Below are 27,211 nucleotides of genomic sequence, written 5' to 3' on the forward strand. Positions count from 1 at the left end.
TGAGAAGCCCGAGTGAGGGGTGGGTTCACTGCAGGGGCTGCGTGGGGGAACGGCCCTCAGGACAGCTGAGGGGGAAGTTCAAGGGGGACTGGATAGAAAGTTATTAGCTGAAGATGGAAATTCCCAAGGGACAAGACCAGCTGAGATCACCATGGATGGAAAGAGATGAGAACCAAGATGGCCCCAGGGCCGCCTAGTGGCGGGCAAGTTCTGAGAGGGGGACAGGCAGGGGAGGGTGGGGCCTGGGAAGGCCAAGAGAGAAAGCTCATCACTCCTCTTGCCTTATCTGTCCCATAGGTGGGTGAGGGCCGGAGGCAGCCCTGGCCAGGCCTTGGGAAAGACGCAGGGCCACCAGCACTGTGTCCCCAGGGAGTGTCGTGGTAAGGGGTGGCAGAAGTGGGACTTGGTTTTCTCCTGCTGCTGACCAGAGGGAAGCTCTGCAGCAGGGCAAGGTGAGACTTCAGGGCACCTGAGCAAATGAGGGTCGAGTTTAAGGAGGCCTGGGCCTGGGCGGGGGGCCGGGCAGTTAGGCCCAGAAGTGGAGGAAAGGTGGAGGGAATGAGCACAGGCATAGGGTGGACAGAGGGGGAAGCTGGTGGTGGTCTCAGGGTCGTTTCTGTTTTTAGTGAAACAGGAAGTAAGGCCATGGGGTGGGGGTTGTGTGAGAGGGCAAGCATGGGGGTCAGAGCACGCAGTGGGGACGGGTGCTTTCCTTGGGCCCCTTTGCGCTGCAGCTGTGGAGAAGGCAGAAGGGCGGGTTGTGCGGGGGCCGTGAATGGGTGAAGACCCCAGGGCGACAGCTAAAGCCAGGTGGCCCTGAACCACAAGATGTCTGGTGGCCAAACCAGGAGGCCTGGGCTGGCTGGCAGGATGGGGAAGGTGCCGGAGCTGACCTGAGTGCTGAGAGCTCAGAGCACACGTGGTGTGGGGGAGAGCCGGTGCCCTGAGCCAAGACCTCTGAGTGGAGGTGGCCCTGAGGACCAGGGGTGTGCAGAGGCTCTCAGCTGAGCATGACTGCACCCCAGCGCCCTCGGGAGATAGTTGGTTGCCATGGTGCGGGGAGGAGCCCTGCAGAGACGGGTCCAGTGCAAAAGGTCAGCGCTGAGGATGCAGGTGCGGAGGAGGCCCAGGGAGGAGGCGGTTCCTCTGGCCGTGGACGCAGGCTCTGAAGGAGATGGGCACACTCCCACGGTCGCCTGCTCTGCTCTGGGCCTCAGTGCCTGGCCCTCGTTGGTGTCCTGTGGCCCCCAGGGCCGCTCACCTGAGCTTGCTCTTGAGCGCGGACACCTCGCGGCCCATGGCCTCGTTGCTCTCCGTGGCCTCGTCCAGCTCCCGCTGCAGCTTCCTGCGGTTGGCGTTGACGCGCTGGGACTCCTCCTCCGCCTCCTCCAGCTGCCTCTTGAGCTGCTTGACTCTGGCGTTTCCTTTCTCCGCCTGCCGGGGGGAGGCGCAGGGTCAGGCTGCTGGGGGGGGTGGCAGGCAGGGGTCCTGGGCGGGGGCCGGCGCAAGGCTACCTGCTCCTTGTACTGCTCCGCCATCTTGCGCTCGTCCTCCACCTGCAGCAGGACCTCCTTCAGCTTCTTGTCCTTCTGCTTCAGCGACTTGGCCACCGCCTGCTTCTCTCTGCACCGTGGGGAGGGAGCAGACTCAGGCAGTGTCCTGCGTGCAGCGTCACGCCCTCCGCGGGCACTTTGCCCTAGGCCCTGAAGCAGCACCCGATGACAGGACTGACTGGCCACAGGAGGGAGGGGAGCCAGCGCTCACCTGGAGTCACCTCCCTTGGAGGAGGCGGTGGCCAGGCAGGAGGCCACGTGCGTATGCAACGTGCACTTGTATGAGGGGACCAGGCCAGGGCCGTGACTGGATTAGCAGGTACCTGGGGTGAAGGCTAGAGGGCTGGGGTTCCTTTTGGGGTGATGGAAACATTCTAGAACATGGACAGCAGCGCTGGGTGTGGTGGCTCACGCCTGTAATCCCAGCCATTTATCAAGACCCTGTCTCAAAAGAGGGCTGGGGATGTGGGTCAGTGGAGCACCCCTGGGGTCGAAAAAAAGAGATGACGATCTTACACGTCTGCCAAGACAGAACCCCAGGAACTGCGCACGGTAAACGGGTGGGTTGAAAGGTCAGAATCCTTGAAACCTGTTCGTCACAGAGGCACTGTGACCATGTGCCTCAGTTGGCCCAGAGTTAGGAGAAGCTACATGGCTGATGACATCATCTCCCTGCATTAGCCAGGAAGGTGACTAATGTCCCCAGGGCCATCGTGATCCTCCGTGTGTGAAGTGCCTGCTCTGGGCCAGGCACAGCACTTAGTATTTCCATTCCATGCTCAGAGGCTACCTGACCTCCCCAGCGTCCCCCACTGGTCACAGCAGGTGAGCTGGGGTGGTCCCTTCGTACCTGGCCTCCTGCTCCACCTGCTCCTCCAGCTGTGCGATCTTGGCCTCCAGTGAGGCAATGGTGGACTTGAACTTGGACTTGACTGCCCCCTCCATCTCCTGCAGCTTGCTGCGGAGCTCCTTGTTCTGCCGCTCCAGCTGCTGCCGCGCGCTCTCGTTCTTCTGGGCCGCGCTGCGCTCCGTGGCCAGCTCGTTGTTGAGCTGCTCGGCCTGGGGGGTGGGGGGGGGGAAGGCTCAGGAGGGAGGGCGTATGTCAAGAAGCACCCCATGCCCCCCGGGCTGAGTGACAGCCCTGCCTTCCCTCTGTCCTCTGGCCCTGTTTGGAGCACCAGCCCACAGGGGAGCCCAGCAGGTGTTAAAGCAGATGCTAAGCCTGGGTTCTCCACAATGTCACCGAGCGCTCATGTCACAAGGACACCAGGGTCCTCGGCCAGGCTGCTCCCTCTAGTGGACAGGTGCTGGTCCACGAGGGAGACCCTACAGGCTGGTGCTGAGTGTCACGGGGACGGCAGGTGGGCGCTGGCAGGACCCGCTGGAGGCGGGACGATCCCTGGGTCCCTGTTCTCAGCTTGGCTCTCCCTGGGCAGCCACAGCAGCCTGCGATGTGGCCCTGAGCCTGGGCCAGACTGGACCTGCTGCCAGCCAAGATCCAAGGCAAGGTGCTCTCTGGTGGGGGGCCTCAGCCTGGGGGTCCTCGCCCCCCCGCAGCACCGCTGGGGTCTGAGCACGGGGGCCTCACGGTGTCCTCCCTGGCTTGATGCCAGCTCCTGCCTGGGGACTTGCGTCACCGACCTGCTGGGTGGCCTTGCGGACCCGGTCGCTCATGGCCTCCATGTTGCCCTGCTCCTCCTCCAGCTCCTCCTCCAGCTGGGCGATGCGCGCCTCCAGCCGCCGCTTCTCGTCCTGCAGGGTGTTCCTGAGGGGGACAGCCTCCGTGGGCCTGCGCCCCTCCCGGGCTGTCCTCATGCTGGAGGACGCGAGGCTCGGCCCAGTAGGAGCCTCGTCCAGGAACGAGGGGCCAGGCGGGCACAGGGACCTTGTTTCCTGGGCTTCACCCCACAACGTTGAGAATGAAAGGACTGGGCCGCGGGAAAGCCGAGGGAGCCCTTCACCCGCGGGTCTGTCCCCTCGAAGCTCAGGTGAGCGCTGTCGTCCCCTCCTGAGGGCCAGTCCCTCCTCCCCGCCGGCCCCCTACCTGCCCGACACGCTGCTGGCCAGCTCCTCGGCCAGCTCCTCCTTCTCCAGGTCTGCCTGCTTGCGGGCCCTCTCGGCTGCTGCCAGATCCTGCAGGACAGCAGTCCCCTGAGCTCCCGTCCCCCAGCTCTCCCCAGTCTCTAGCCGTCCTGAGGTGCCACGTTCTCCCCCTGAGCTCAGGGAGGCCCCAGGCCGCAGGAGCGAGAGCGCCCCTTCCTGTGCTCTTGCTATGGGGGCCCATGCACGGGGAGGTGTTGGGCAAGGGAAAGAAGTCCCAGGGCACACAGGCCCGGGGTGGCCCTGCTGCCATCCAGGAGGACCCTACCTCCTGGAGCTGCATGAGGTCGGCCTCTAAGCTCTTGGCCTTCTTCTCATTCTCCTTGGCCGTGGCAAAGATCTCATCTCTGGAGGTGCGGGCGTCTTCCAGCTCTCTCTGGAAGTCCTTCATCTGAGCCTGGGTGGGCAACAGAAGCACAGGCCCAGAGGTCCTTACTCACCTCTTCAAGCCAAGCCCTTGGACCTTGTGCAGCTGGCCACAGAGGGGTCCCTGGGGCATGGCCCTGCCCTCATCCCCAGGGCACGGCGTTGGGGATCTCCGCTGTCCTGAGAAGCCGAGCGCCTGGTGTGAGCCGAGCGGTGGCCAATACTGGACAAGAGCCCCCTCCCCCCCACCCCCTAGTGCCCTTCACTCTGCGTGTCACCCACCTGCAGTTTTCGAAGCTGCTTGATGGCTTCCTCCCGCCCCTTGATGGCCGAGTCGGCCTGCAGCTCCAGGTCCTTCAGGTCCCCTTCCAGCTTCTTCTTGGCGGCGGCTGCCAGGGCGCGCTGCTTCCGCTCGTCTTCCAGTTCCGTCTCATATTCGTGAAGCTGAACGAGGAGGGAGCAGCGCGGTGAGGCTGCCCCTGCAGGGTGCCACCTGCCCACTCGGGGACGCCCTGTGCTCCCCGTGCCGCAGCCCCTTCCCAGCACCACCACCGCACAGCGGTCTCCCCCAGGTTGCCCACGGGAAGACAGTGCCCAGAGGCCTGTCCAGGTGACGGCAGGGGCGCAACAGGCTGCCCGCCCCCCATCCTGCCCTCCCGGCGGCGGGGCTCACCTGCCGCTGCAGCTGGCGCCGCTTCTCCTCGTTCTGCTCATCCCGGGCTTGGAGGTCCCGCTCGAGCTGGCCCTTGAGCGCCTGCATGTTGACCTCCAGCCGCAGCTTGGCGTCCTCTGCGGCCTGCAGCTCGTCCTCCAGCTCCTCCAGCTGCATCTTCATCTCCTCCATCTGGGTCTCCAGGGCGCGCTTGGACTTCTCCAGCTCATGGACCTGCCAGGCAACGGCGACCCCTCCACTGCAGTGAGGCTCGACCTCCGAAGAGCCCAGCGCCTCAGTCCAGAGAGTGTCCCTGGCCCCCCGCAGGACGCACGACCAGGGACCGAGGTGCCCCCTGAGAGCCCGGCCCCATCCCTGCACCACCCTGAGGACCGACTTCCAGTCCCGATGGTGGACCAACGTGGGCACAGGCGACAGCAACGAGCCACTTACATTCTTGCCTACGTCGTCCTTGGAGCTGACCAGGTCTTCCATCTCAGCTTTGAGCATTTTGTTGGTTCTCTCAAGCTCCTCTTTGGCCTCCAGAGCTTCCTCGAGGGCCCGGGCCAGAGACAAGGCCTTGGTTTCCTTCTCCCTGGCTTCTGCCTCGGCCCGGTCCCTCTCGTCAGCATATTTGGAAGAGATGTTCTTCTCCTCGGCTAACAACTGCAATACAAGAGAAGGCTCCTAGGCGCCCCTGTCCCCGCCATGGTGTAGCTGGGGTTCAGCCTCATTGAGCCACAGCTATGAGCCAGGAGCCAGGTGGCCCACTGAATGTACCCAGCTGCAGGGGTGAGTCATTCAGGTAGCAGTGGAAGTCGTTCATAATGGACTTTCTCACTTCTAGATCGGGCTGCCCACGTGGGCTACAACATCCAACTACTGAGGTCAGGGTGACACTGAGGCCAGTTAATCTGTTGTTTGGGCATTACCATCTCTAACACCCAAAGTCAGTGACCAGGACCTCCAAACAGCGCAGTCAACACAGTAACCCTGCACCATAGGTGATGGCAAAACAGAAAAAGCAAGTTGAGCCCTCCAGGTTCCCTGGGACAGGGAAGAATCGGGATGTTGCCTAGAAGCCGAGCACCCCTCTGGCAGTTGGCCCCAGTGGTACGATCCCCAAATTTGTTTTTACGATAACTAACTCCAAGTCTATATTTAATAATTATGGGTAACATCGTAAAAGTTGGTGTTTAGAGGTTTGGGTCCCAGGTGGGTGCATTTATGAGAACTTTGTAAACTTCAGATCCATACGTTGCCTTATCGGTACACTGTACTTCAAAAGCCAAGTTACTTTTTAAAATGAACTCTAATATATAATCACTGTGCTGTTGAGGGAGGCGTATACAGATGTCTAATTTGCTTTGAGATATGCCCAAAAGGTGATGGACAGATATGATTCATCCTTCTGTGATAAAACGTGTAGTAAAACCTCAGGAGTTGAACGAGTGCGCGTGGGGTGACACGTGAGTGCTGCAGTGGCTGTACGGTGTTCCGTACAGGTGTTCGCTGTGCCAATCTTTCCACTTGGTTGTGTGTGTGAAATTTCACATGATGCAGCTGGTGGGACAGGAGTATAAATGGGATCCTCGCTGGGTGCCCCACAAATACTCACTGAGTGAATAAAACAAATGGCCCTCATGGTACTGGTACCCAGGAAAGTCACAGTCATCGGGTAGCCTCATGTGTCATGGTCACCCCCGGTGAGGTGAGAGAGCCTTCCATTGCTTCTAGCAAGTGGCGATGGGATGTAGGCGCCCAGCCAGCGTCCCAGACCGAGTGTGGGGACCCCCGCCCCTACCTGGTCAAACTTCTTCTGCTTCTTTTCCAGGTTGGACACCAGCTGCCGCTGGTTGTCCAAGTCCACCACCAGGTCGTCCAGCTCCTGCTGAAGCCTGCTCCGGGTCTTCTCCAGTTTGTCGTGAGCGGCCGCCTTCTCCTCGTACTGCTGCGTGAGGCCCTCGAGCTCCTTCTGGAGCCGCCTCTTCCCCTCCTCCATGGCCTCCACGGTGCTGGCGAAGTCCTGGAGCTTCTTCTTGGAGTCGGAAAGCTGCAACGGCAGTGCCCGGCTGGGGTGAGAGGGCAGCGGCCCTGAGGAGTGGGCCGCGCCAGGCTCAGCCAGGGAGGAACCCGGGCGCCCACCTGGATGTTCAGGGTGGAGATGTGGCGCTCCAGGTTCTGCTTGGCCTCCGTCTCCTCGTCCAGCTGGTCTTGGAGGCTGTCCCTCTCGCCCTCCAGCTGGCGCAGCTTGGTGGACACGCTGAGCTTCTGCCGGGTCTCCTCCTGAAGCAGCTCCTACGGAAAGCACGCACGGAGGTCCAAGGACCCACCCAGGAGGGCCACACCCCTGTCCCCCTGGGCACTCACAGCCGGGCACTCACCTGGGTGTCCTGGAGCTGGGACCCCAGGGATGCCACGTCCTTGGCTAGCTTGATGGCCTTGCCCTCTGCCTCATTGAGCATGCTCGTGACACTCTCCACCTCATTCTGCGGGTGGCAGGAGACTGGTTAGTGGGGACCTCACAGGATGCGACCGACTCATGGCGTCCACTGGCTGAGAGAAGATCTGCAGGGTCTGGGTGACTCTGTCCCTGTCCCTAGACTGAGGTTCTAGACTCTGTTGGAGCCCTAACCTCCTGACTGGGCCCTGGTCCCCAAGTGGATGCTGAATCCCTGCCCACGGGTCCGGGGCTGAGAGGTGCTCCCTAGAGCTGGGGAGGAGACTGCGGAGGACACGTGACCGTCCCCACCCTCTCCTCCTGTTAGCTCTTTTAGCTACAACCAAAGACACAGACCCTGAAGGTGAAGGGCCTGCCATCCCTGAGCAGGTCCTCTGGAGGTGTCCGCCTGCCTCTTCCCGTTTACAGTGAGGCTATGACTGACCTTGACGCTGATCTTCCAGGACCTCGCTGTATTAGGATATCAAGAGCCCTGCTCTCCAATGCAGGTGGGGAAAGAAACCAGTGCTGCCCTGGCCCAGGCCTTAGTACATTAAATATCCATCTAGTTTCTGGCCAGTCCCATGAATGGAAATCCAGGCAATGTGTGTCTTCAAAGCTAATTAAAACCAAAGACAGGCCGAGCCATTTGTCAGCTTAGTGCCCTTCAATGGCTTCCCATCGCTTGGAATAACAACATCCATTGAATGGTCCCTGAAGGCCCTGTGTCATCCAGCCACAGCCTCCTCCTCTGTACTGTGCCTCTCCTCTGCTTCTCCATTTACCACAGGGCCTTTGTGCATGCCGTCCCTCTGCCTAGCAGACGTCTACGGGTCATTTCACAGCCCTCCTGAGGGAGGCCTTGCCCGGCCTTCTTGTCACTCACTCCATTGCGTGCCTCCCCTTCCGGCTCAATGTGTGATCGCTGGTGTCCTCCCACCCCCCCTGGCTGGAGCGTGTGGGCAGGGACAGTGTCTGGTGTCTTCCTGGATCTCGAGTCTCGGAATCAAGCACCGTGCTTGGCCCACCCGTCGGCTGAGCTGAGCAGGGAGCTGTCCCTCCCCGGGGGCAGTGTCACTGGAGGGACCGCAGTGGCTGGCCGGGCCTGCCCTTGCGGCGCCGCTCACCTGCAGCTTGTGGGCCTTGTCGTTGAGCTCGGCCCGCGCCCGCTCGCCGTCGCCGCACTTGGCCTGCAGCTCCTGCACCTGCCCCTCCAGCCTCTTCTTCCTGTGCTCCAGCTCCTGCTTGGCCTGGCCCAGCACCCGCAGCTCGCCCGCCAGCTCCACGTTCTCCTTCTCCAGCGCCTGCTTGCTCTTGTCCAGGCTGGCCTTGGCCTGCGGGGGCCGGGGGGTGAGCTGGCCGCCTCCTCCCCACTCCCCAGGAGGGTCCCGGACCGTGCCATCACGGAGCATGGGGCCAGGGGAGCGCAGAGTCACCAGGGGGGCTGGGGGACGCTGTGTCCTAAGCTGTAGAGGGGGTGGCACACGGGGGGTCCCACAGCCACCTCCAACCTGCGGTCACGTCCACTGCCCCATTCTGGACTTCCAAAAAGGAGGAGTCGCCAAGATGTAAATAAATTTTATATGAAAGTCTGGATTTCCAGCTCCTGTTGTGAAGACCTGAACCAGCCGGGCTCACGCAGCCCACCGCTTGGTCAAACGGCTGAGTCCAACTGCACGTGTCAGTAACCGACTTTCAGAAAGCAGACTAAAGGTCTGAAAACAGAGGGTCTCGCTTTCCTCCAAAAACCAGCCCTAACCCCAGGCTTATCAGGAGGGGGCCTCAGTGAAGGGCTGCAGGTGATTGGGGTGTGGCCCTGAAGGGAACTATGGACTCTGACCCCCTCTTTGCTCTTTCGCTTCCTGACCTGTAGCTGAGGGTTTTGCCCCTGCCCTGGGTCCCCGTGGTGAGCTGCCTCACCCCAGCAGATGACCAACAGACCCTGGACTTCAGCCTCCAACACACTGAGCCAAACAAACCTTTTCTCTTTGTAAGTTGGCCATCTTGGGTATTTGTTATAGTAATGGACAACTGACCCACCTCATAGGGTGGTTGTAAAGAGGAAAGGACAACGTGCGGGAGGCACTTCGTAAATGCGAGGCGCCGTGGCTATCATTAGAATCTCATCACATACAGATGGAGTGTCCCTTATCCAAAAGGCTTGGGCCCAGAAGTTTAGGATTTCAGATTTTTTTCAGATTATAGAATCTTTGCATTTGGATAAGAGGAGGGAAATCTCCCGGGGATGGGGCCCGAGTCCAAACACGAAATCCATTTGTTTCGTGGACACTTTATCCACGTAACCCAGAGGAAATTTTAGACAGTGTCCTCAGTGACCCTGTGTTTGATGTCACCCATCCCCTGAGCCTGGGCTTGGCATCTTCCACCTGTGGCCTCACGTTGATGCCCAGGACGTTTGGGTTTGGGGCGTTTCAGACTTGAAGGTTGTGGACGCAGGACACTCAGACCTGTCATGGTTTGAGGCTGCGACCCTGCGGGCCCGGGGGGCGCGGAGCTGGCGACGTACCCTCTTGTACTGCTCCAGCTGCTCCGTGAGCTCCTCCACGGCCTGCGTGTGCTTCTGCCTCATCTCCTGGACCTGGGCCTCGTGGGAGCGGGCCTCCTCATCCAGGGCCTTCTTCAGCACCGTCACCTCCTGCTCCCGCTTGGCCCTTGGCAGGAAGAACACAGTAGATGGCAACTGGGAGGAGGCGGGCTTCCCTCCAGCAGGGGACGAGCTCTCCAGCACCCGGAGCGGGAGTCCCGTTGCCACCCTTCATTGCTGTGTGCCCTCGAGTGATTCGCCTAATGTCTCTGAACCTGGAATTTCCTCAGCTGCCAAATGTGGAGCACATTACCTGCCCAGAATCTCCCTCAAGGCTGAGAGACCAACGTGCCAAATAATAATATTGAAAGAATATCTGAGAACTACCACGTTTCCAAGAGTGTTAATGCCAGCTCTGACTTATTAAGCACTTAATGTAGGCTCAGGGCCTGGCACATAGTAAGTGCTCAATAGAGAGGGTAGGGGCAGTGTGGGGGGCGGGGGGAACTGGGGAGTGAACCCAGCGTGCTCTACCACCGAGATCCACCCCAGCCCTTTTTACTGTTTTTGTTTTGAGACGGGGTCTTGCCAAGTTGCCCAGGCCGTCTTGAACTTGCCATCCTCCTGCCTCAGCCTCCCAGGTTGCTGGGATGACAGGTGTGCAACCCCCCACACCTGGCTCAGTTTTTAATACACATCATCTGGTCCTCAGAGCAGCCCTAAGAAGCAGGTATATTTTATGCATCTCACAGGTGAAGAAACTAAGGTTGAGAGAGTGAGCCGCTGGCCCATGGTGCCACAGCACGGTGTGACAGTCAGAATCTGAAGCTGGCCTGACCTTCAGCCTACATCTTCACCACTGCACTGGGCTTTTCCATACTGTTGCCTGGTGACGAGGCCACAGGACATCGTGCTGGCCTCTCAGGGCAGGTGAGCAGTGCAGCACAAAGCCCGGAGTGCGGGCAGTGAGCCTCAGGTGTTCAATGTTGGCAGAGCGCTGCCCACGGGTCGCCCAGGATGCCCGTGTGCGCGTGTTGAATGAATAAACGCCCCAGTCACGCCCAAGTGGCGCCCAGGTCAACCCTTGTGGAGCACTGTTAACCGTGATGGGACTCAGCGTGCGTGTGTGTCCACTTTTCTGTAGTTTTTACATCGTCTCTAATTGAGTGTCATTCTTTGTTGGTGCGAAATAAGATCAGACCCCATCGAGCTTCCGTCAGTCACAGCAGAACGTGGCCAGGAAGGTCAAGGTCTAGGGGCTGAGGACTCCTGGGCGTCAGGACTGGCCTGTGCCCTTTGCTCCCCCTCCCCGGGGTCCTGGGGCCAAGAACGGGCTGGGTGGTGTCCTGTCACCTGAGCTCCTGCTGGGCGGCCGTGCTGTCCAGCGTGTCCTCCAGCTCCGTCTTCAGGGCCTCCAGCTCCTCCCCCAGGTCCCGCTTCTGCTTCTCGGCCTTGTTCCTGGCCGCTCGCTCCGAGTCGAGGTCCTCCTGGAGGTCGGAGATGTGGCCCTCCAGCTCCCGGATCTTCTTCAGGGCGTTGTTCTTCTGGGCGATTTCGTCATCCAGCCTGCAAGGGACAGCGGGGGTGGCGGTCAAGACCCCAGGGTCCCCAGGGTCCCTGCCGTATCCGCGCAGCCAGGAACTCTGTCCTGGGGAGGGGCAGAACGTGTCTCGGCTGGTCCCAGAACACAGGGCTCAGGGAGTCATGTGGGATGAGGGGCCAAGCTGTGCGCACACAAAGCAGGTCCGTCCATGGTGGACACTTATTTGTTCTCCGGGTGCTGGAGCAGGGAGTGCCAGCTCCGAACCGGGCCCTCGCCCCGAGCCCCCGCCTGCCTGGCCGAGGCTGTGAGCAAGGACCCAGGAGGGCGGAGGAGGGGACTCAGAGGCAGAGTGCAGGAGGGTGTCACAGAAGGACCTGGGGGAGGACCAGGATGAGGAGGGCTCTGGCCAGGGACAGGCGCCCACTTAGATGTGACTGCACTTGTCTCGGCACCAACGAGAGCAGAAGGGCCGGGTCTGGGGGACAGACTGGAGGGGGCGGGCTCCGGAGGCCAGGCGGAAGAACCTGCCTTTCCCCGTAAGCCAGCAAAGCCTCGGAGCACGTTCCTGCCCCAGGTGGTTGTCATCGGTCACCCCAGCACGAGGGGGCGGGGGGCGATCCTCACGGGGTGAGGCCTGTGCCCCTTCCTCCCTAGTGAAAGGAGAGCAGCGCGCCTGACGGGGACCGCTGGAAGAGAGCTCAGCTCAGCACATGCAGGGAAGCCATTGTCACCTGTCACCGCTGCCATACTTCCAGTGTGGAGCCAGGCAAAGGGGACGGGGGGGGGGACGGATGGGAGCACCTCTCTAAGGACAGGCAGAGTGGGGGGCAGCCGCTGCCTGCTGTGGGTGGGAGGAAGCAGGTGGGCAACAGCTGCGGAGGAGCCTGGCATTCACAAACAGAGGGACCTGGGGGACAGGAAGGTCACCCTAGCTTGAGACGTGTGGTGGGAATGGACTCAGTGGGCGATGGGATGCAGAACTGGGGTGTGGATGAGAAACGCCCGGGCATCCAGGAGGGCGCCCCGACAGCGGGGGAACAGGGAGGCTGCAAAGGAAGGCTGGGCGTGGAGGGGGAGAAGGCGGTCCCAGGCGAGCTGGGAGGCTGAGAGCCGAGGCCTGGCCGCAAAACCCAGTCTGTGCTCAGGGCCTGGGGCACCTGGACCAAGGGGGCTGCTGCGGAGGGCAGGCAGGCAGCCCCCGGACACTGCACACATGGCCTCAGCCCCGCGCGGCTCGCTACCTGGCCAGGGCCGCCTGCAGCTCCTCCTCCTTCTTGGCCAGCTGCATCTTGAGCTCCGCAATCTGCGCCTGCAGGTCGGCGATCTGCTCGTGGCAGTCGCTGGCGTCGCCCTCCAGCTTCCGCTTCAGCTTCTCCAGCTCCTGACGGCTCTTCTCCTCCTTCTTCAGCCGCACTGCAGCCGCAGAGGGCGCTCAGGACGGGGCCCACCCGGGGGCACACGCAGCCCCCCTGACCTCGCGGCAGCACAGCGGGATCAGGCCCAGCTCCCGGGGACCTCCCTCCTGTCCCCCGGGGGAGCCCACGCCGGCGGCCCACCTTCCAGTTCCGAGATCATGGACTCGTGCTTGTTCTTCAGCTTGGTGAGGTTCTTGGCCTTCTCTTCCTCCTCCGCTAGGTTCGTGGTCAGGTCGCTGATTCTCTCCTCCAGGAGCTTCCGCTCCTTTGGGGGCGGGAAGAGAGACAGTGACGACTCTGTTCTTCTCCACGATCCGCATCTTTCTTCTGGTGATTTCCAGATAAACCGTGGAAAAGACCGCCCCACCTTACAGCCAAAGGCAGGCTGCTGTCCACGGTAGAGGTTCCCCAAGGATCCCCAGCCGGAGGGGGAGCCCCGGCTCGAGGACACAGGACGCCCACCTCAGGGGGACTGGGGAGGTGTCACTGACCATGATGGCGGTGCCTCCAGGTGGCAGAGCTCATGGGCTTTCCCGGGGCCACGCAGAGGCCCCCTCACCTTGGACAGCTTGTTGTTCTGGTCGTCCATGACCAGGATGTCGTCCTCCAGCTTCTTGATCTTGGCCTCGGCCGTGACCTTCTCGAGCTGCAGCTTCTGCCTGGCCGCCTCCTCCTCCTCCAGCTGCTCCTCCAGGTCCTTGTGGGGCAGGGAGAGGAAGCACAGGGGCTCAGGACAGAGTCCCCCCGGGGACAGCGGAGCTTAGGGCTACACAGGCCCCGACGGTCACGTCCGGCACTCTCAGCCTCCTACGAGGAGGAGGCTAGAGGCTGGGGTCAGCGGCCTTCCCCAGTGGAGCCTCCGTCTCCTCGACTGCAAAGTGGGGACAGCAGGGGCCACGGTGTGAAGCAGGCCCACTGCCCCTGGATCTTACCCCTCCAAGAGGTGGGTCCCCCCCTCGGGTGCAGGCTGGGCGTTAATGACCTGATTCTGGCAGAAAAAGTCGGGAGGAGGCGAGAGGATGTAGCCCCAGAGAGAGGCTGTGAGGCTTGCGGCCCCCGCACTCTTTCCCGATCCTCCTCCTGGGGTGAGCCAGTCACCATCTCAAGAGGACACCTAGCAGCTCTGGAAGAGGCCCCCGTCCTGAGGAACCGAGAGGCTGCCTGCTAACAGCCACGTGTGTGGGCCACTCAGAGTGGCTCCTCCATCCCAGTCAAGCTTTCCAATAACTGTGGCCCTGGCTGACGTCTTGATGGTGACCTCTCGGGAGACCCTGCGCCAGAACCCTCCCGCTAAGCCAGCCCCAGATTCCTGTGTGGGATGAGTATTTATTATGCCAAGATGCTGCATTCGGGCCGCTTTGTTACACAGCCGCAGCTGACAAACACAGCTGCCCGTCACACAGGGTTGCTATCCAAAGAAAGAGGGTGTGCATACAGACAGGACGGCGGTCAGGGTGGTCATTTAAGGAGACGGGGGGGGGGGTCAGAGTGGTCAAACCCCAACTCTCTTCACCTGTCCAGTGGGGATGCGTGTCACAGACGCTGGCAGTGAGGGTGAGGCGAGATGCCGCCCCCGTGGGCAGCCCCGGGGCCCCTTACCAGCATCTGCTGGGCCATCTTCTTCCTCTCGGCCTGCAGCTGCTGGCTGCGGTCCTCCTCCTCCTCCAGGCGGGCCTCCATCTCGTGCAGGATCTCCTCCAGCTCCTGCTTCTTGGCGGCCAGCCGGACCCGCATCTCCTCGGCCTCCGCGTACAGCTCCGTCTCCGCCTGCAGCTGCTCCTGCAGCAGGTTCTTCTCCTCGGCCAGCTGCAGGGGGAGGAGGTGGCCGTGAGCCCACCCTGCGCCTGGCCTGGCGGGCTCCGGGGCTCCCTGTGGCCGGCCACCCACCTGCGAGTGCTTCTGCTGCAGCTCCTTGAGCTCGCCCTCGGCCTTCAGCTGCCGCTCCTTGGTCTTCTGCAGCTCGTCCTCCTTGGCCTGCATCTCCTCCTCCTGCCGCGTCACCTGCAGCAGCGGCTTCACCTGCGCACACCACGGCCAAGGCTCGTGTCGGATGGACACTTCTAACTACGGATGCTTTTGCCCCCGACCCCCATCCAGGGGACACTGGGCGTGTCTGCAGACACCGTTGGTCGTCACACTAGTGGACGGTACTGAACCCCACAGAAGGCACAGGACACCCCCACCCCCCAACAGTCACAGTGGCCAGGTGGAGGGACTCTCCAGCAGTGCCGCAGTCTCCTGCTCCCTGCCTCAGACCTGTGCCGAGAGGGGACGCCTGCTGAGGCTGGGGGAAGGCAGGGCCCTCGCCTCCGGCCACCTGGTCAAGGCCACGGCCAGCATTGCTTATATTCCCTCCCTGGACTGTTTCCTATGTTTAAAAACAGACTCGAGCGCGTCCTGCCTCGCTTCACATCTGCCTTATGACCCGAGACCACGGGCTCCTCCTCAGCCCAGGCTGGGCATCGTTCTTACGACGTTATTTTTAGATGGCCATTGTTTTTAATAGTTGAAAATGTTTCCATCGAGGGGTGAACACGTCCCTGTGCCCAGGGCTGGACACTGACCTGCCGCTGCTGTCAGTAAGGCCCACCCAGGAAGACCTGATTTCATTGAACGTGGTTTTCTTGGGATAGTTTGTCAGAAGGCGGGTCAATGGGGATGGACGTGTCCAAGAAGCGGCTCCCCCAGCGTAGTTCATGGGCTTGTTTTTAAGCCCCAGCTTGGCCCCAGGCCCTGGCTGACCATGACAGTCGCCTTTATCTCCTTGTTTCTATGACTGTTTATTGACGGGTCCCACCGTCAGCGGGTCATTTCCCAAGGCCAGGGGCCGTGAGGCCTGTCCACAGCTGCCTCCCCACCACCTGGTGTGTGCCTGCCCCAGGGGCAGCAGGTCTACCCAGCTGGGCATGGCATTGTGTGGCGGGCACACTGCAGGTGGCGCTCTTGGAGCCAGCTGTGGCCAGAGGCCTTGGGTCCACTCGCCACGAGAAAAGACACAACCGCGGATACGGACGACGATGTGCTCTCCCGGTCACCATGCTGATGCAGAGGGCCAGTCCCCAGAGGCGGCCCAACACGGGAGCACGCCCTTGACCTCGCATCCTGATGAAACTCAGACCGGAGACCAGCATTTCCCAGGGCCACAGGGGGAGGTGGGCGGGCTACAGAGGCCCAGGTGAGGGGTGATGGGAACGCCCTGGATCTGCCTGGGGGTGGTGGCCGTCACCCACAGGCCCCGAGGAGGCCCTCTCAGGTGGACAGCCAGCGGCAGGAGGGGTGTGGGCTCCACCTGGGGGGCCTGGGAGGTCCAGGGGGCCGCGCACTCGCCTTGGTGAAGAGCCGCCACCACTGCCAGTTGCGCAGCTTGAGGTAGGCGGCGCAGTTCCTCTGGATCACCTTCATGGCCGTCAGCTGCTGCTGCCGCTTGGCGAAGGCCCTGGAGAGGGAGCAGGGGCCATGAGGAGCCCACGTCCCGTGGTCCACACGCCCTGCACCGTCCTCTCCAGCCCAGAGCCTCTGAGCTTCCGCAGACTGTCCCGGCTTAGCCCCCTGAGGGGATCCGAGAGCCTTTCTCAGGGGGCAAGGGAGACCCACAAGGTGCCCTGGACTCACAGCTGGGATCCCAACACCCCCAGAAATCGAACCTGTGCTACAGCATCGCTGCGGACTATCACTCCCCCAGGGCCACCACCTGTCCTGCCAACCTGCTCTTTCCCTGGTTGTACCTGAGACACCTCAGCCCTCGACACCACCTCCGCACGCCTCCTTTAAGGGCTAAACTGGGTGTGAGGACCACAGGGCAGGGAGGGGGACCACAGGGCAGGGAGGGGGACCACGGGACAGGGAGGGGTCCATCTCGATGGGCACAGGTTTTAAGAATTAAACTGCCCCAGTTATTCTGGAGCTGGGGAGGCTGGCAACAGGGAATTTAGCTACTAAACTTCACAAGTTAGGTCTGCTGCTGGACCAAGAGCTCCCCAGAGCTGGCCTTTGCCGTCTTGGGTCCAGTGACAGTGCATCAGCCTGACCCCCTCAGGGCTCTGCAGATGAGGCAGGTCTATGCCCCATGACCATGCTCGCTCTGGACAGAGCGGCTCCACCAGCCCCTGAAGGCTCTTGGGCCTGGGCCTGTCCTAGGGGCACCTGAGCCTCACCTGGTCCCATGCTTCACAGCGCAGAGGGCACCAGGACTTCCAGCGTCCTGGCTTTTGAATCCCACTTGGACTTGGGGAATATTGGTAGGGCCAAACATCCCTCCAGATTATCATATCCTAACATTTTCTACAAATGACCACCAGCCACTGTTGTAAGCCTGTTCAGGAGTCCTCTCACGGACTCCTCATGACCTGCTCCACGAGGTAGGGACGATCATGTTCATATTCCCATGGAGAAACCCAAGGCTCAGAGAGGTATTGTAACCTGCCCACGGTTGATCAGGACATAAGTGGGGGGCCGGGATGAGAGCGCGGATCTTACACTCCAGAGGACATGGACTTCTCGTCTTCCCTCCCTGTGCTCTAACTTAGAGGGGACCATTTCTTTCCACTCCACTAAAAGCTGCTGTTCACCAGGAAAGATCTTAAGACATGTGGCTTCTGAAAAATCAGGGACCCGCGACACGGGGCCAGGAGGCCCTCGATGTCAGTGTGTCGGCCTGTTTGGGGACCTCGGGGTACAGGGCACGTCTTTACTTCCTGGCCAGGTAGCCGCGACACATGGCTTGAAAGGCTATGATGACGTCGGTGATCTTCAGGTCCCGCTCCTCCTCCAGGTGGGCCAGGACCCCGGTGCGGAAGAAGATCTTGCTCTGTCCGATCCTGTACAGGTTGGGGTCGAGCTCCAGGGCTTTGATCTGCCAGGGAAGGAGAGGAGCCCCGTTGTCACCTGGGCCGGGGTCCCCCCGGCTGGGCGTGGCGGGGGCTGGGGAGGGCGGGGGCTCACCATGAGGATGCAGGCCTGCTTGCCGTCCATGAAGCCCTTGGGAATGGCGTTCGCTGCCAGGATCTCGTAGCTGGAAACAGAGCAGAAGTCACCGGGTGCCTCCCGTCACTCTGCCCAGCCCGGCTGCCCGCGGTGCCCCCTGGCACGGCCCCCGGGGCTCACCGCTGGCGGAACTCCTGGAAGACGATCCTGTTGGGGAAGCCCTGGCGGCAGATGCGGATGCCCTCGAGCACGCCGTTGCACCGCAGCTGCTCCAGCACCAGGAACGCGTCCAGCTTGCCCGACTGCGGGGGCAGAAGAGGACAGTGACCGTGGGCCAGGGCGCAGGTCTGGCTGACCCCCCTGCAGACCGTGGGGTAAGACAGAGGCACAGACGAGGCTCGGCAGAAGCTGTGCCATGCAGCGGCCCCTCTCTGGGCCCCCTGTGTCCCCTGGGCTCCTTGTCCTCGGGGTGCCAGCGTCTCTGGCTGGAAAATGGGCTTCTCCTCCCCAGCTCCCCCCTCACCTCCTGTCCGTCACCCACCCTCTAGCTCCTGCCTCCAAACTCCCCCGTCACCACCTCTCCCTCCCCGCCTCGGTCCCTCGTTTGTTCTAGAACATCCACCTGACCACAACCAACTCTGCTTAAACTCCCCGCCCCATCCATGGCTTCCTAGGGACAGGAGGCCAAGCTCTGGTCCCGAGGGACTCCATGATCTAGGCTCTGCCCGCCCACCCTCTGCCCAGCCCCACCCCCCGCCATCACGTCAGTGTGAGATGACAGCTAAGGTCCTTGCCGCCACCCTGCGTTTTCGCCCCTGAGCCCCTTGGGCCGCCTCTGCCTCCCGCACACCTCACCAAGGGGACGCCTGCGCGGACTCAGGTCCAGATTCTCTAGGGGCTTTCTGTGAGTCCTGAGTGGCTGTGGGGCCCAGCTCAGGGCGTTCTCATGATGATCACTGTGGTCCCCAGCCTGGGTGTCTACCCCCACCCCCAGACCTTCCGCAACCTCGCTGACATCCAGGGCCAGAGGGTCTGCCGTAGGAGCACTGCACGTGTCCAGCAGCCTCCTGGCCTCTACCTGCTATATGCCACAGCGGCTCCCTCCCAGCCATCCACGTGACCTTCCACCCACGGCAGGCGGAGCCCTTGCAGTGGGCAGGGGCTGGGTGCAGATGGGGGCGTCCCCTCCTGGCCCTCTACCCTGGTGTGCCTCAGTGCCACCCATGTCCCCCGACAGTGGGCCCAGGGGCACCCTGGCTACTTGGGCAGCCAGGGCTGGGAGCCCGGAGGCAGGGCTCACCCTCTTCTCGTGGTTGGGGATGATGCAGCGCACGAAGTTGGGCGTGGTGTTGCGCAGCGTGGTCATCAGCTTGCCCAGCTGCTCCTTGTACAGCTGCCCCACGGTGCGGAACATGCCCTTCTTGGTCTTGGAGGCACTGGGCAGTGAGCTCTCGGTCATCTTGGCCATCTGGTCCAGCCCCACGATGCGGTCCACTGAGGGGCACATTGAGGGTGGCATTGGCCTCCGGCCCTCCTAGGGCCTCCACCCCTGCCACAGGCCAGGGGACCAGGCCCAGAGGGTGGCGGGTGAGCCAGGCCTCCTGGGTGGAGGACATTCCTGGAGAACCCAGGACCCCTCCTCTCCTGTCCAGCGCCTTCACCTCCAGCAGCAGAAAGGGGAGGCGGGTGGGGGTGGGCTGGTAGTGTCACGCTGGGAAACCCCAAGGGTGCCCGAGTGGCAGAAGGAACGTCCTCTGCCCTCATCAGAGACCTGTCCTTGCTGCTCACCACGAGGAGCCCTGGCCTGGCGCCATTTGGTGCCTGGGCCTCCCTTTCTACAGGAGGTGGCACCAGAACATCTGCCTCCCAGGGCAGGAATGAGAGACAGGGCACGCAGGCCCCCGTCTCCCGGCCAGCCTCCAACCTTCCTCCCCACACGAGCATTCATTGAGGACTTACTATGTGCTTGGCCCCAGGGGCCACCATGACCAAAACAGAGACCCACCCAGCTCTGTCCTCTGGCTGCCTGGGGGTGGGGGCAGCCAGTGATCAGGTGTCTATGGTCTTCCCTGTGGTCACGTGTGGCGAGGAAAGTGACGGGGGAGGGAGACAGGTCCTTCCTTTGATGGGGTGGGGGGGCTCTGTTGAGTTGACATTTGAACAGAGACCAGATAGAAGCAGTGTGAGACCACGTGGACATCCAGGGAGAGAATAAATGGAGAAGAAGGCACAGAAAGGGAGGCAGGGGCCTGGCCCACAGGTAAGTTCCCGGCGGGGCGGGTGGTCCACCACTGCTGCTGGCATCTCGCACACATGTGCTTTCTCTGGGAAGGAGGGAACCCACGGCTCGGCAGGTGCTGCCCACGTCAAGCCCAAACCCAGGGCCTTGGGGGGCATGGCTTCTGCCCCACGGACTCGGCTGCCACGTGACAGTGATGCTCCACCTGCCTGCCTCCCCCTAGCCAGGGCCCGAGGGCAGGGCCTGGCTGGGCTGCTCATGAGGCCCAGGCTGAGGTTGACCTGGAGTGACACGGCTGTCCAGACCCAGGGCCTGGTGCGCGGGTGGGCAGTGGGACTCTCTGGAGTGCTTCCTATCATGCCCCAAGCAAGGGAAGCCAGTCCTGCAAGCCCCAGGCCCACAGGCTCTGGGGCAAGAGTGGCATCTGGTGGGCACCCAGGGTCCCATCGGCAGAGCCCACCAACCCTGGTAAACACACAGCAGCACCTCACACAGGTCACCTACTCCCTGGTTCTCAGGAGGAGCCAGAGAGGCTTCCAGACCCGCAGCAGGGCTGGGGCACAGAAGGGAAGAGCAGATCCCCAGGTCCTGCCCAGGCATCTGTAGCGCCCCGGGTTTCAACAGGTGATCCTGAGCCCCTCTGGTCTAACGGGACCCTGGTGATGACCTGGGAGGAGTGGGACGGTCGTATCTAGCTGATGAGGACACCGAAGCTATAAAGTCAGTGTTCACCATGTGCTTGGCCCCAGGGGCCACCATGAACAAAACAGAGACCCACCCTGCTCTGGTCCCCTGGCTGCCTGTACGTGGCGAAGACGAGACTGAATGAAGCCATGTCCTTCTGACCTCAGTTGGGGCAGTCTGACCCGCCTGCCTGGTCACCGTTTCCTCTGAGCCCTGACCTCAGACCTGCCTCCTGGGGTCCAGGTATGGGGTTGAGGGGACTCGGGGCCACCACTCAGCAAGAGGTGGAGTGTTTGACTAGCACGTGACAACAGGGTCCTCTCCCCTGCCCCACGCACAGGCCTCCCCTCCTGGGGCAGCTGGAAGAGAGAGGACTGAGGAGCTCAGCCTCCCCCTGGAGGCAGCCTCCAGAGCCAGGAGGGCCTTACCGTCCTTCCACAGGTCGGCCACAAACTTGTCTGAGGAGGCATTGAGGAGGGAAGTCACGTTGTCATTCAGCGGGTCCATGTTCTTGGTCAGCCAGGCACTGGCGTTATAGTCCACCTGCCAAGGACCGCCGCACCGGTCAGGTACCCTCTCCAGTCAGACACCAACGGCAGGACCCAGGGCCTCCAGGTTCCCTCCCAGATCTCCCAAGGTCAGCGAGGAAAGGACATTTGCAGCCGCCATGACGGGTCTCCACCGACACCATGAGGGAGGCCCATGGATCAAGGGCCCCGAGCACTGCAGCCAGCAAGCCGTGGCCACTGCAGGGAGGGCCTCTCCCTCCCCCCGGGTCTTGCAGCCCCTCCCCTGGCACCTCCTCTCTCCAGAGAGGGGCACAAGGCCCTGGAGCTACAAAAAGGCTAAGGATGGGCCTGTGGGTGGCCAGAGTCCTCCCGACACCCAGCGTCCCCCTCACCCAGGGAAGCCCTGACGACAAGCTGAGCTTCTGAACTAAGCCTGGGGCCCTCCTTCCCAGTCTCTGGGGAACATGATTTTTTTTTTTAACTTGGAGGTTCTGACCCCTGGGTGTACACACACACACACACACACACACACCAACACACAAACGTTGAAGGCCCTTGGAATTCCTGGCCAAAGCCTTCATCTTAGTACTGTGACCTTGAAATGAAAGAAGCGGATGATTCCGCTCTGGAGGATTATTATGGGATGTGGGCTGTCAAGGTGATGGCCAGGCCTGATCTGAGAGGGGCCTGGGAGAGACACGCATGAAGCCAGAAAGATAAAAGTGTTTCCTCTGTGCACTTAAAGGAGCATAATCTCCCTTGAATACAGGGCAGAGTCGGGGCACGTAGGTCAAGAGCCTAGAGGGTAAATGTTTCCAACTTGGTGAGCCACGACTGTCCAGCTCTGTCCTTGGGGCCCGAAAGCGGCTGTAGACCTTCTGTGAGAAAATGGGCCTGGCCGTGTCCCAATAAAACTATTTATAAACACACTCTATGGGCCAGGTTTGACCCTTGGGCTTGTAGTTTGTCACCCGCTGGTCTCACAATGCAGTGGGGTTACTGGGGGTGGGGTTCATAAAATGATTCTGCAAGCCAGATCAAGCGAGGGCCTTCCTACATTGTTCAGGACATTCAGGAGCCATAAGGCAAGGTCCTGTGTGTCAACAGGCAGGACATGGTGATCAGGGAGGACAGGGAGGAGGGAGGATGGAGTGGGGAGGAGGGAGGAGGGAGGATGGAGTGGGGAGGAGGGAGGATGGAGTGGGGGGGAGGGAGGATGGAGTGGGGGGGAGGGAGGATGGAGTGGGGGGGAGGGAGGATGGAGTGGGGGGAGGGAGGATGGAGTGGAGGGGGGGAGGGAGGATGGAGTGGGGAGGAGGGAGGGTGGAGGGGAGGAGGGAGGATGGAGTGGGGGGGAGGAGGGAGGATGGAGTGGGGGGAGGAGGGAGGATGGAGTGGGGGGAGGAGGGAGGATGGAGTGGGGGGAGGAGGGAGGATGGAGTGGGGGGGAGGGAGGATAGAGTGGGGGGGAGGGAGGATAGAGTGGGGGGAGGGAGGATAGAGTGGGGGGAGGGAGGATGGAGTGGGGGGGGAGGGAGGATGGAGTGGGGGGGAGGGAGGATAGAGTGGGGGGAGGAGGGAGGATGGAGTGGGGGAGGAGGGAGGATGGAGTGGGGAGGAGGGAGGATGGAGTGGGGGGAGGAGGGAGGATGGAGTGGGGGGAGGAGGGAGGATGGAGTGGGGGGAGGATGGAGTGGGGGGAGGAGGGAGGATGGAGTGGGGGGGAGGGAGAATGGAGTGGGGAGAAGGAGGATGGAGTTGGGGGGAGGATGGAGTCAGGGAGGAGGAGGAAGAAAACTACCGTAGACTTCCCCAGGGGGAACAGGCTGGCAATGGCGGGGACATTGGTTAAACCCAAGGTAGATTTAGTGGTCACCTCATTCTAGTTGATCCTTCTTTGGGGGTTTAACTCACAGAAGGCAGGATTCAGAGTCTATCCAAGAAAGAAGAGCCCGGCTGCCATGTTTGAAATACACTGGAGGGGTGCAGTCTCTGCCCTTACAGATGCACAGACCAATCATACACAGGCCCTGGCTGAGTGTGACCTGCTACGTGCCTTTGGGATTTCCAGCCAGCCCCAGGGTACTGCCACTTCCCAATCATCCCTGGTCTGATCATCCACCTGGGTCTCGTGAACAGAGGGGGCGCTGGGTGAGCCAGTACCTTGCCAGCGTAGTGGATGATGGAGAACTCGGTTTTGTCCTTGAGTTGCTTGGGCTTCTGGAACTTGGGGTGGTTGCCCTGCTCTGAGCACAGCTTCTCCACAAAGGACTTGTCCGTGGCCTTGGGGAACCAGCACTCCTCGTCCAGCAGGGCCAGCACACCGGGAGGGTTGTTCTGTGGAGGACAAGGGGGCAGGAGTCACAGCGAGGCAGGTCACTCCCGCTTCAAGAACACTGGGAGAGCCCCCCCCCCAGCACACTGCATAGGCCTCCCCTGTTGTCACCACACTTGCCTGCATAAGGTGGATTTGTGTCCCCATGTCCCCTACCCCCCAAAACTATCCTGAAATTAGCCCTGGACAGTGAATGGTCCTGGGGTGCAAGGCAGAGCCAATGAGGGAAGGAGCTTGCTGCTGCCCCTAGTGGACAACTCGGAGATTGCAAGTCCTTGCAAACAAATTAGGTGCTTTCTTCACTCATCAAACCCCCTAGGATTGCTGTCAGTCAAGCATCTCCTTGAGGCCGAGACAGCCTGGACTAAGGCCTCAGGAGCATGGCCAAATCTGCACGTGCCATTGCCCTTCTGACTCGGTCTCAGAGAAGTATTTTTTGACTGTCCTGTCCATAGCTGGCCTTCTTCCCAAATCTCTCTCCACAGTGGCCCTGAAGGCGTCTTATTTGCTTTATTTTTCTGGTTTCACTGTTCCTCCAAGGAGGGAGGGATCCCCGTCTGTCTCAGTTACACCCCCAGCCCCTGAAGAAGGGCCCAGCCCATAGTAGGTGCTCAGTTAATATTTATCAGCCATTGTTTACTGTCGACCTACGATGGTTTCCGGGAGTTGGGGTACAGCAGGGAACAGAAGAGACAGACGCCCACCTTCGGGGAAGAGCAAGTCGGAGAGGGAAAGGAAGGGGGGAAAGAAGAGGAGCGAGAGGGGACATTTTGGAAAAGGACAATACCTGTGACGATAGAATGTGCGTTAGCGGAAAGTGTGGTTTAGGTCACAGACTCGGCCTAGGGGCTCGGTGAGGGGAAGCGGTGCGCGGAGGGGGCGAGCCAGGGGTCCACGTGCAGCTAAGCGCGGTGCCCTGCGCGCCCCGCGGCCGTGCCGCCCCTCACCGGCCGCTCGATGAGCTCGATGCAGGGCTGCAGGTCGAGGCCGAAGTCGATGAAGTTCCACTCGATGCCCTCGCGCTGGTACTCCTCCTGCTCCAGGATGAACATGGTGTGGTTGAAGAGCTGCTGCAGCTTCTCGTTGGTGTAGTTGATGCACAGCTGCTCGAAGGAGTTCACCTGCAGGACGGGCGGGGGCTGAGCGCCAGCGGGAAGGTCCAGCCCAGGAGCCCCGCGGCCACGCCCCCTCCCCAGGAGCTCCAAGGCCACGCCCCCTCCCCAGGAGTCCCGCGGCCACACCCCCTCCCCAGGAGCTCCAAGGCCACGCCCCTCCCCAGGAGCCCCGCGGCCACGCCCCCTCCCCAGGAGCTCCACTCCAGCACCCAGAGGGCTGGGGCCCAACAGGCTGCCCAGAGGTCATCAGGTATGACACAGCCCCAGCCACATGGCCTGGCTTTAAGACCCTTATCTTTTCCATCGCAGAATGACCTATGGATGGACAACCCCTAAGGCAAGTTCTCATCCCCACTTTACAGACCGGGAACTGAGGCTCAGACTCAGTAATTCTGCAGGAGGCGTCTTTTCTACCTCCATCACTCCCAGATCCCTTTCTTTCTCAGAGTTTTCTTCCAAACCATGGGAGTGGTCTCCAGGAACCAACCGTGTTTATACTACACAAAATACCGCAAGACTTTGAAAACAGCGCTTGCTCGGCTTGGAGGTGACGGTGGGGCCCAACTCTGGTGAGTAGGAGTCAGTGAGACTCCATGCCACGATTTTAGTTGGAACTGTTGAAAAACAGTCTTTTCTGCCAGGGTTGCCGAGAGAAAGTCTGGAGCTGTGGCACCATTAGGGACAGCCCACTTAAGAATGGGGCCAATATGAAGGAAGGCAGAGGGAAAGATGGCGAGAGGTCAGGCCCTGCCTGCTGGACGCTCCGGTACCCCTGGGCGTCTTAGTTATGCAAACTATTACATTCCCTCTGGGGTTTCTGCCTCTCATGCACCACACCTCTGACCCTACCTAGACAGCTTTCCACTCTGCAGTGGGCAAGTGCATGCCTTTCTCCAACCCAGGGATCTGTCCAGGAGACAGCCTCATCCCAGAGGACCAGGACCAGGGCTGCCAGGATCCCACCAAGCTGTACCTCAAAGATCTCAAAGCCAGCAATGTCCAGGATGCCCAGGAAGGAAGCCCCTTGCCGATGTGTCTTGTCCAGGGCTTTGTTCACACGGCTGAGTATCCAGCGGAAAAGGCGCTCATAGGTGGCCTTGGCCAAAGCCTCTATGGCGAAGTCGGCCTGCAGGGGAGGGAGAGAGCTGGATGTTCCAGCGGGCTGGGTTTTCACAGTGGGGACAGACTGCAGGTTCAGATTTTTACTCTCCTCCTATTGTATTTATTTATTTGGGTACTGGGGATTGAGCCCAGGGTGCTTTCCTCTAAGCCACTTCCCTGTCCTTTTTAATTTTGAGACAGGGCCTAAGCTGCTGAGGCTGACCTCAAACTTACAATCCTCCTGCCCCAGCTCCTGAGTGGCGGGGATCACAGGCATGTACCACCACATGCCTCTCCCCTTACCTTTAATCAACCCTTTAAAAAATAAACCAACAAACAAGAAGGGAAATGTATCATGTCTGTCACCAGCAGGAAAGCAGCAGTAAGCATAGTCAGGCCCAAGGAGTGATCCTGTGGGTCGTGAATGCCTCCTCTCGGGGAACCGGGGAGGCTGTTTCATCCCAGGATCCTTGGAGGTAGTCACCTGCCTCTAGAAAAGGTCCACGGGCATTTCCACAGGTAAGTCTGCCGTCAGACCGCAGACCATAGCTGAGAGGTCAACGTGAGTTCATGAGAGCGAGCTCTGCTTTTCTTGGCTAGCGCTGTGTCCTCAAAACCTGACGGGGACCTCGAGTGTTCTAGTTTTGAATGGATGCGAGATAAAGGGATGGATGGGTGGCTGGGTGGGTGGATGATGGATGGGTGGGCAGCTGGGTGAATGGATAGGTGGCTAGACAGGTGGATGGGGGGGTCGACAGGTGAATGAACACACGGATGGATAGATGGATGTTGGATGTGTGGGTGGGTGGACGGGCAGCTGGGTGGGTGAATAAGTAGATGACTAAATAGATGGACATGTGGATGGATGGGTAGGGAGGTGGGTGGATGCGTGGATGTGGGATAGATGGGTGCTAAATGTGAGAGTAGCTGGATGAATGAAAGGGGGGGTGAGTGGATGGATGGGCAGGTGGGTGGGTTAATATATCGATGGGTGGATGGATGGATAGGTGTGTAGATGCATGGATGGACGGACAGATGGATGGTGTATGTATGTGTATAGTCAGGTGGGTGGGTAGGTGGACTGGTGGATGGATGAATAAATGGAAGAAAGGCAGGTTGATGGATATTGTACAGGTGGGTGGATGGAATTGGAAGAGTGGGTGGGTGGATGGATTGGTAGGTGGGTAGATAGGTGGATGGATGGATTAATGGATGGGTGGGTGGGAGGATATCTAGATGGACATTGAGTGGCTGGACGCGTGCTGAGTGGGTGGGTGGGTAGACGGGAGACTCTGCAGGAATGAACGGCAGGAACATCTTACCTGTTCTTTAGTCTGAGCTTTCTGTACCACGTCCCGTCCCACTTTGATCCGAGGGGTTAGGATGGCTCTGGTGAAATCCGTCACGTTAATTCCCATGAGGTGGCACACTTTCTGAGCAGCTGGATGAGGAAAGAAGCATCCCGAGTGTGTCACAAAGGACCCCCCCACACACACACGCTTGTGCTCTGCGCAGGCCACTCTTGGGACACAGGGCCTCGTGTGTGAGCACGGCAAGAGTCCTAGAACCACGCTCCTAGTGACGTCCCCTTAGTGTTTTGCTAAGAGGCAAACATGGGGTGGGCTGCAGCTACAGGGGACAGGGGTCAGATACATCCAAGTCCAAGTCCTTGCCCTGCTCACTTCCGAGTC

At 60.9% G+C, this 27,211-nt stretch overlaps 2 protein-coding genes across 4 annotated transcripts in view; one reads left to right on the forward strand and one right to left on the reverse strand.

Annotated features, from left to right (window-relative positions):
* Nde1 (nudE neurodevelopment protein 1) overlaps window positions 1-7,755 on the forward strand; it is a 41,835-nt gene extending 34,080 nt beyond the window's left edge. Inside the window, exon 10 of the mRNA XM_027940455.3 lies at window positions 6,506-7,755. The gene's annotated coding sequence lies outside the window, so the exon portion shown is untranslated. The remainder of the gene's footprint in view (window positions 1-6,505) is intronic.
* Window positions 1-27,211, reverse strand: part of Myh11 (myosin heavy chain 11) — an 89,925-nt gene that overhangs the window by 4,751 nt on the left and 57,963 nt on the right. For all 3 annotated transcript variants that reach the window (XM_027940452.3, XM_071605664.1, XM_027940454.2), the window contains exons 11-40: window positions 26,843-26,961; window positions 25,393-25,545; window positions 24,252-24,425; window positions 23,133-23,306; window positions 20,889-21,003; window positions 18,838-19,031; window positions 17,718-17,839; window positions 17,556-17,625; window positions 17,306-17,466; window positions 15,942-16,050; window positions 14,502-14,633; window positions 14,214-14,420; window positions 13,174-13,311; window positions 12,756-12,879; window positions 12,441-12,612; window positions 11,010-11,222; window positions 9,639-9,783; window positions 8,239-8,445; window positions 7,056-7,160; window positions 6,817-6,969; window positions 6,476-6,724; window positions 5,125-5,337; window positions 4,693-4,905; window positions 4,302-4,463; window positions 3,922-4,050; window positions 3,598-3,686; window positions 3,195-3,318; window positions 2,404-2,612; window positions 1,515-1,623; window positions 1,262-1,434 (exon numbers count right to left, since the gene is read on the reverse strand). In XM_027940452.3, coding sequence (XP_027796253.2) covers window positions 1,262-1,434; window positions 1,515-1,623; window positions 2,404-2,612; window positions 3,195-3,318; window positions 3,598-3,686; window positions 3,922-4,050; window positions 4,302-4,463; window positions 4,693-4,905; window positions 5,125-5,337; window positions 6,476-6,724; window positions 6,817-6,969; window positions 7,056-7,160; window positions 8,239-8,445; window positions 9,639-9,783; window positions 11,010-11,222; window positions 12,441-12,612; window positions 12,756-12,879; window positions 13,174-13,311; window positions 14,214-14,420; window positions 14,502-14,633; window positions 15,942-16,050; window positions 17,306-17,466; window positions 17,556-17,625; window positions 17,718-17,839; window positions 18,838-19,031; window positions 20,889-21,003; window positions 23,133-23,306; window positions 24,252-24,425; window positions 25,393-25,545; window positions 26,843-26,961 — 4,657 coding nt within the window. The remainder of the gene's footprint in view (window positions 1-1,261; window positions 1,435-1,514; window positions 1,624-2,403; window positions 2,613-3,194; window positions 3,319-3,597; window positions 3,687-3,921; window positions 4,051-4,301; window positions 4,464-4,692; window positions 4,906-5,124; window positions 5,338-6,475; window positions 6,725-6,816; window positions 6,970-7,055; window positions 7,161-8,238; window positions 8,446-9,638; window positions 9,784-11,009; window positions 11,223-12,440; window positions 12,613-12,755; window positions 12,880-13,173; window positions 13,312-14,213; window positions 14,421-14,501; window positions 14,634-15,941; window positions 16,051-17,305; window positions 17,467-17,555; window positions 17,626-17,717; window positions 17,840-18,837; window positions 19,032-20,888; window positions 21,004-23,132; window positions 23,307-24,251; window positions 24,426-25,392; window positions 25,546-26,842; window positions 26,962-27,211) is intronic.

Source organism: Marmota flaviventris, chromosome 19 (assembly GCF_047511675.1).
Source record: "Marmota flaviventris isolate mMarFla1 chromosome 19, mMarFla1.hap1, whole genome shotgun sequence".
Classification (NCBI taxonomy): Eukaryota; Metazoa; Chordata; class Mammalia; order Rodentia; family Sciuridae; genus Marmota; species Marmota flaviventris.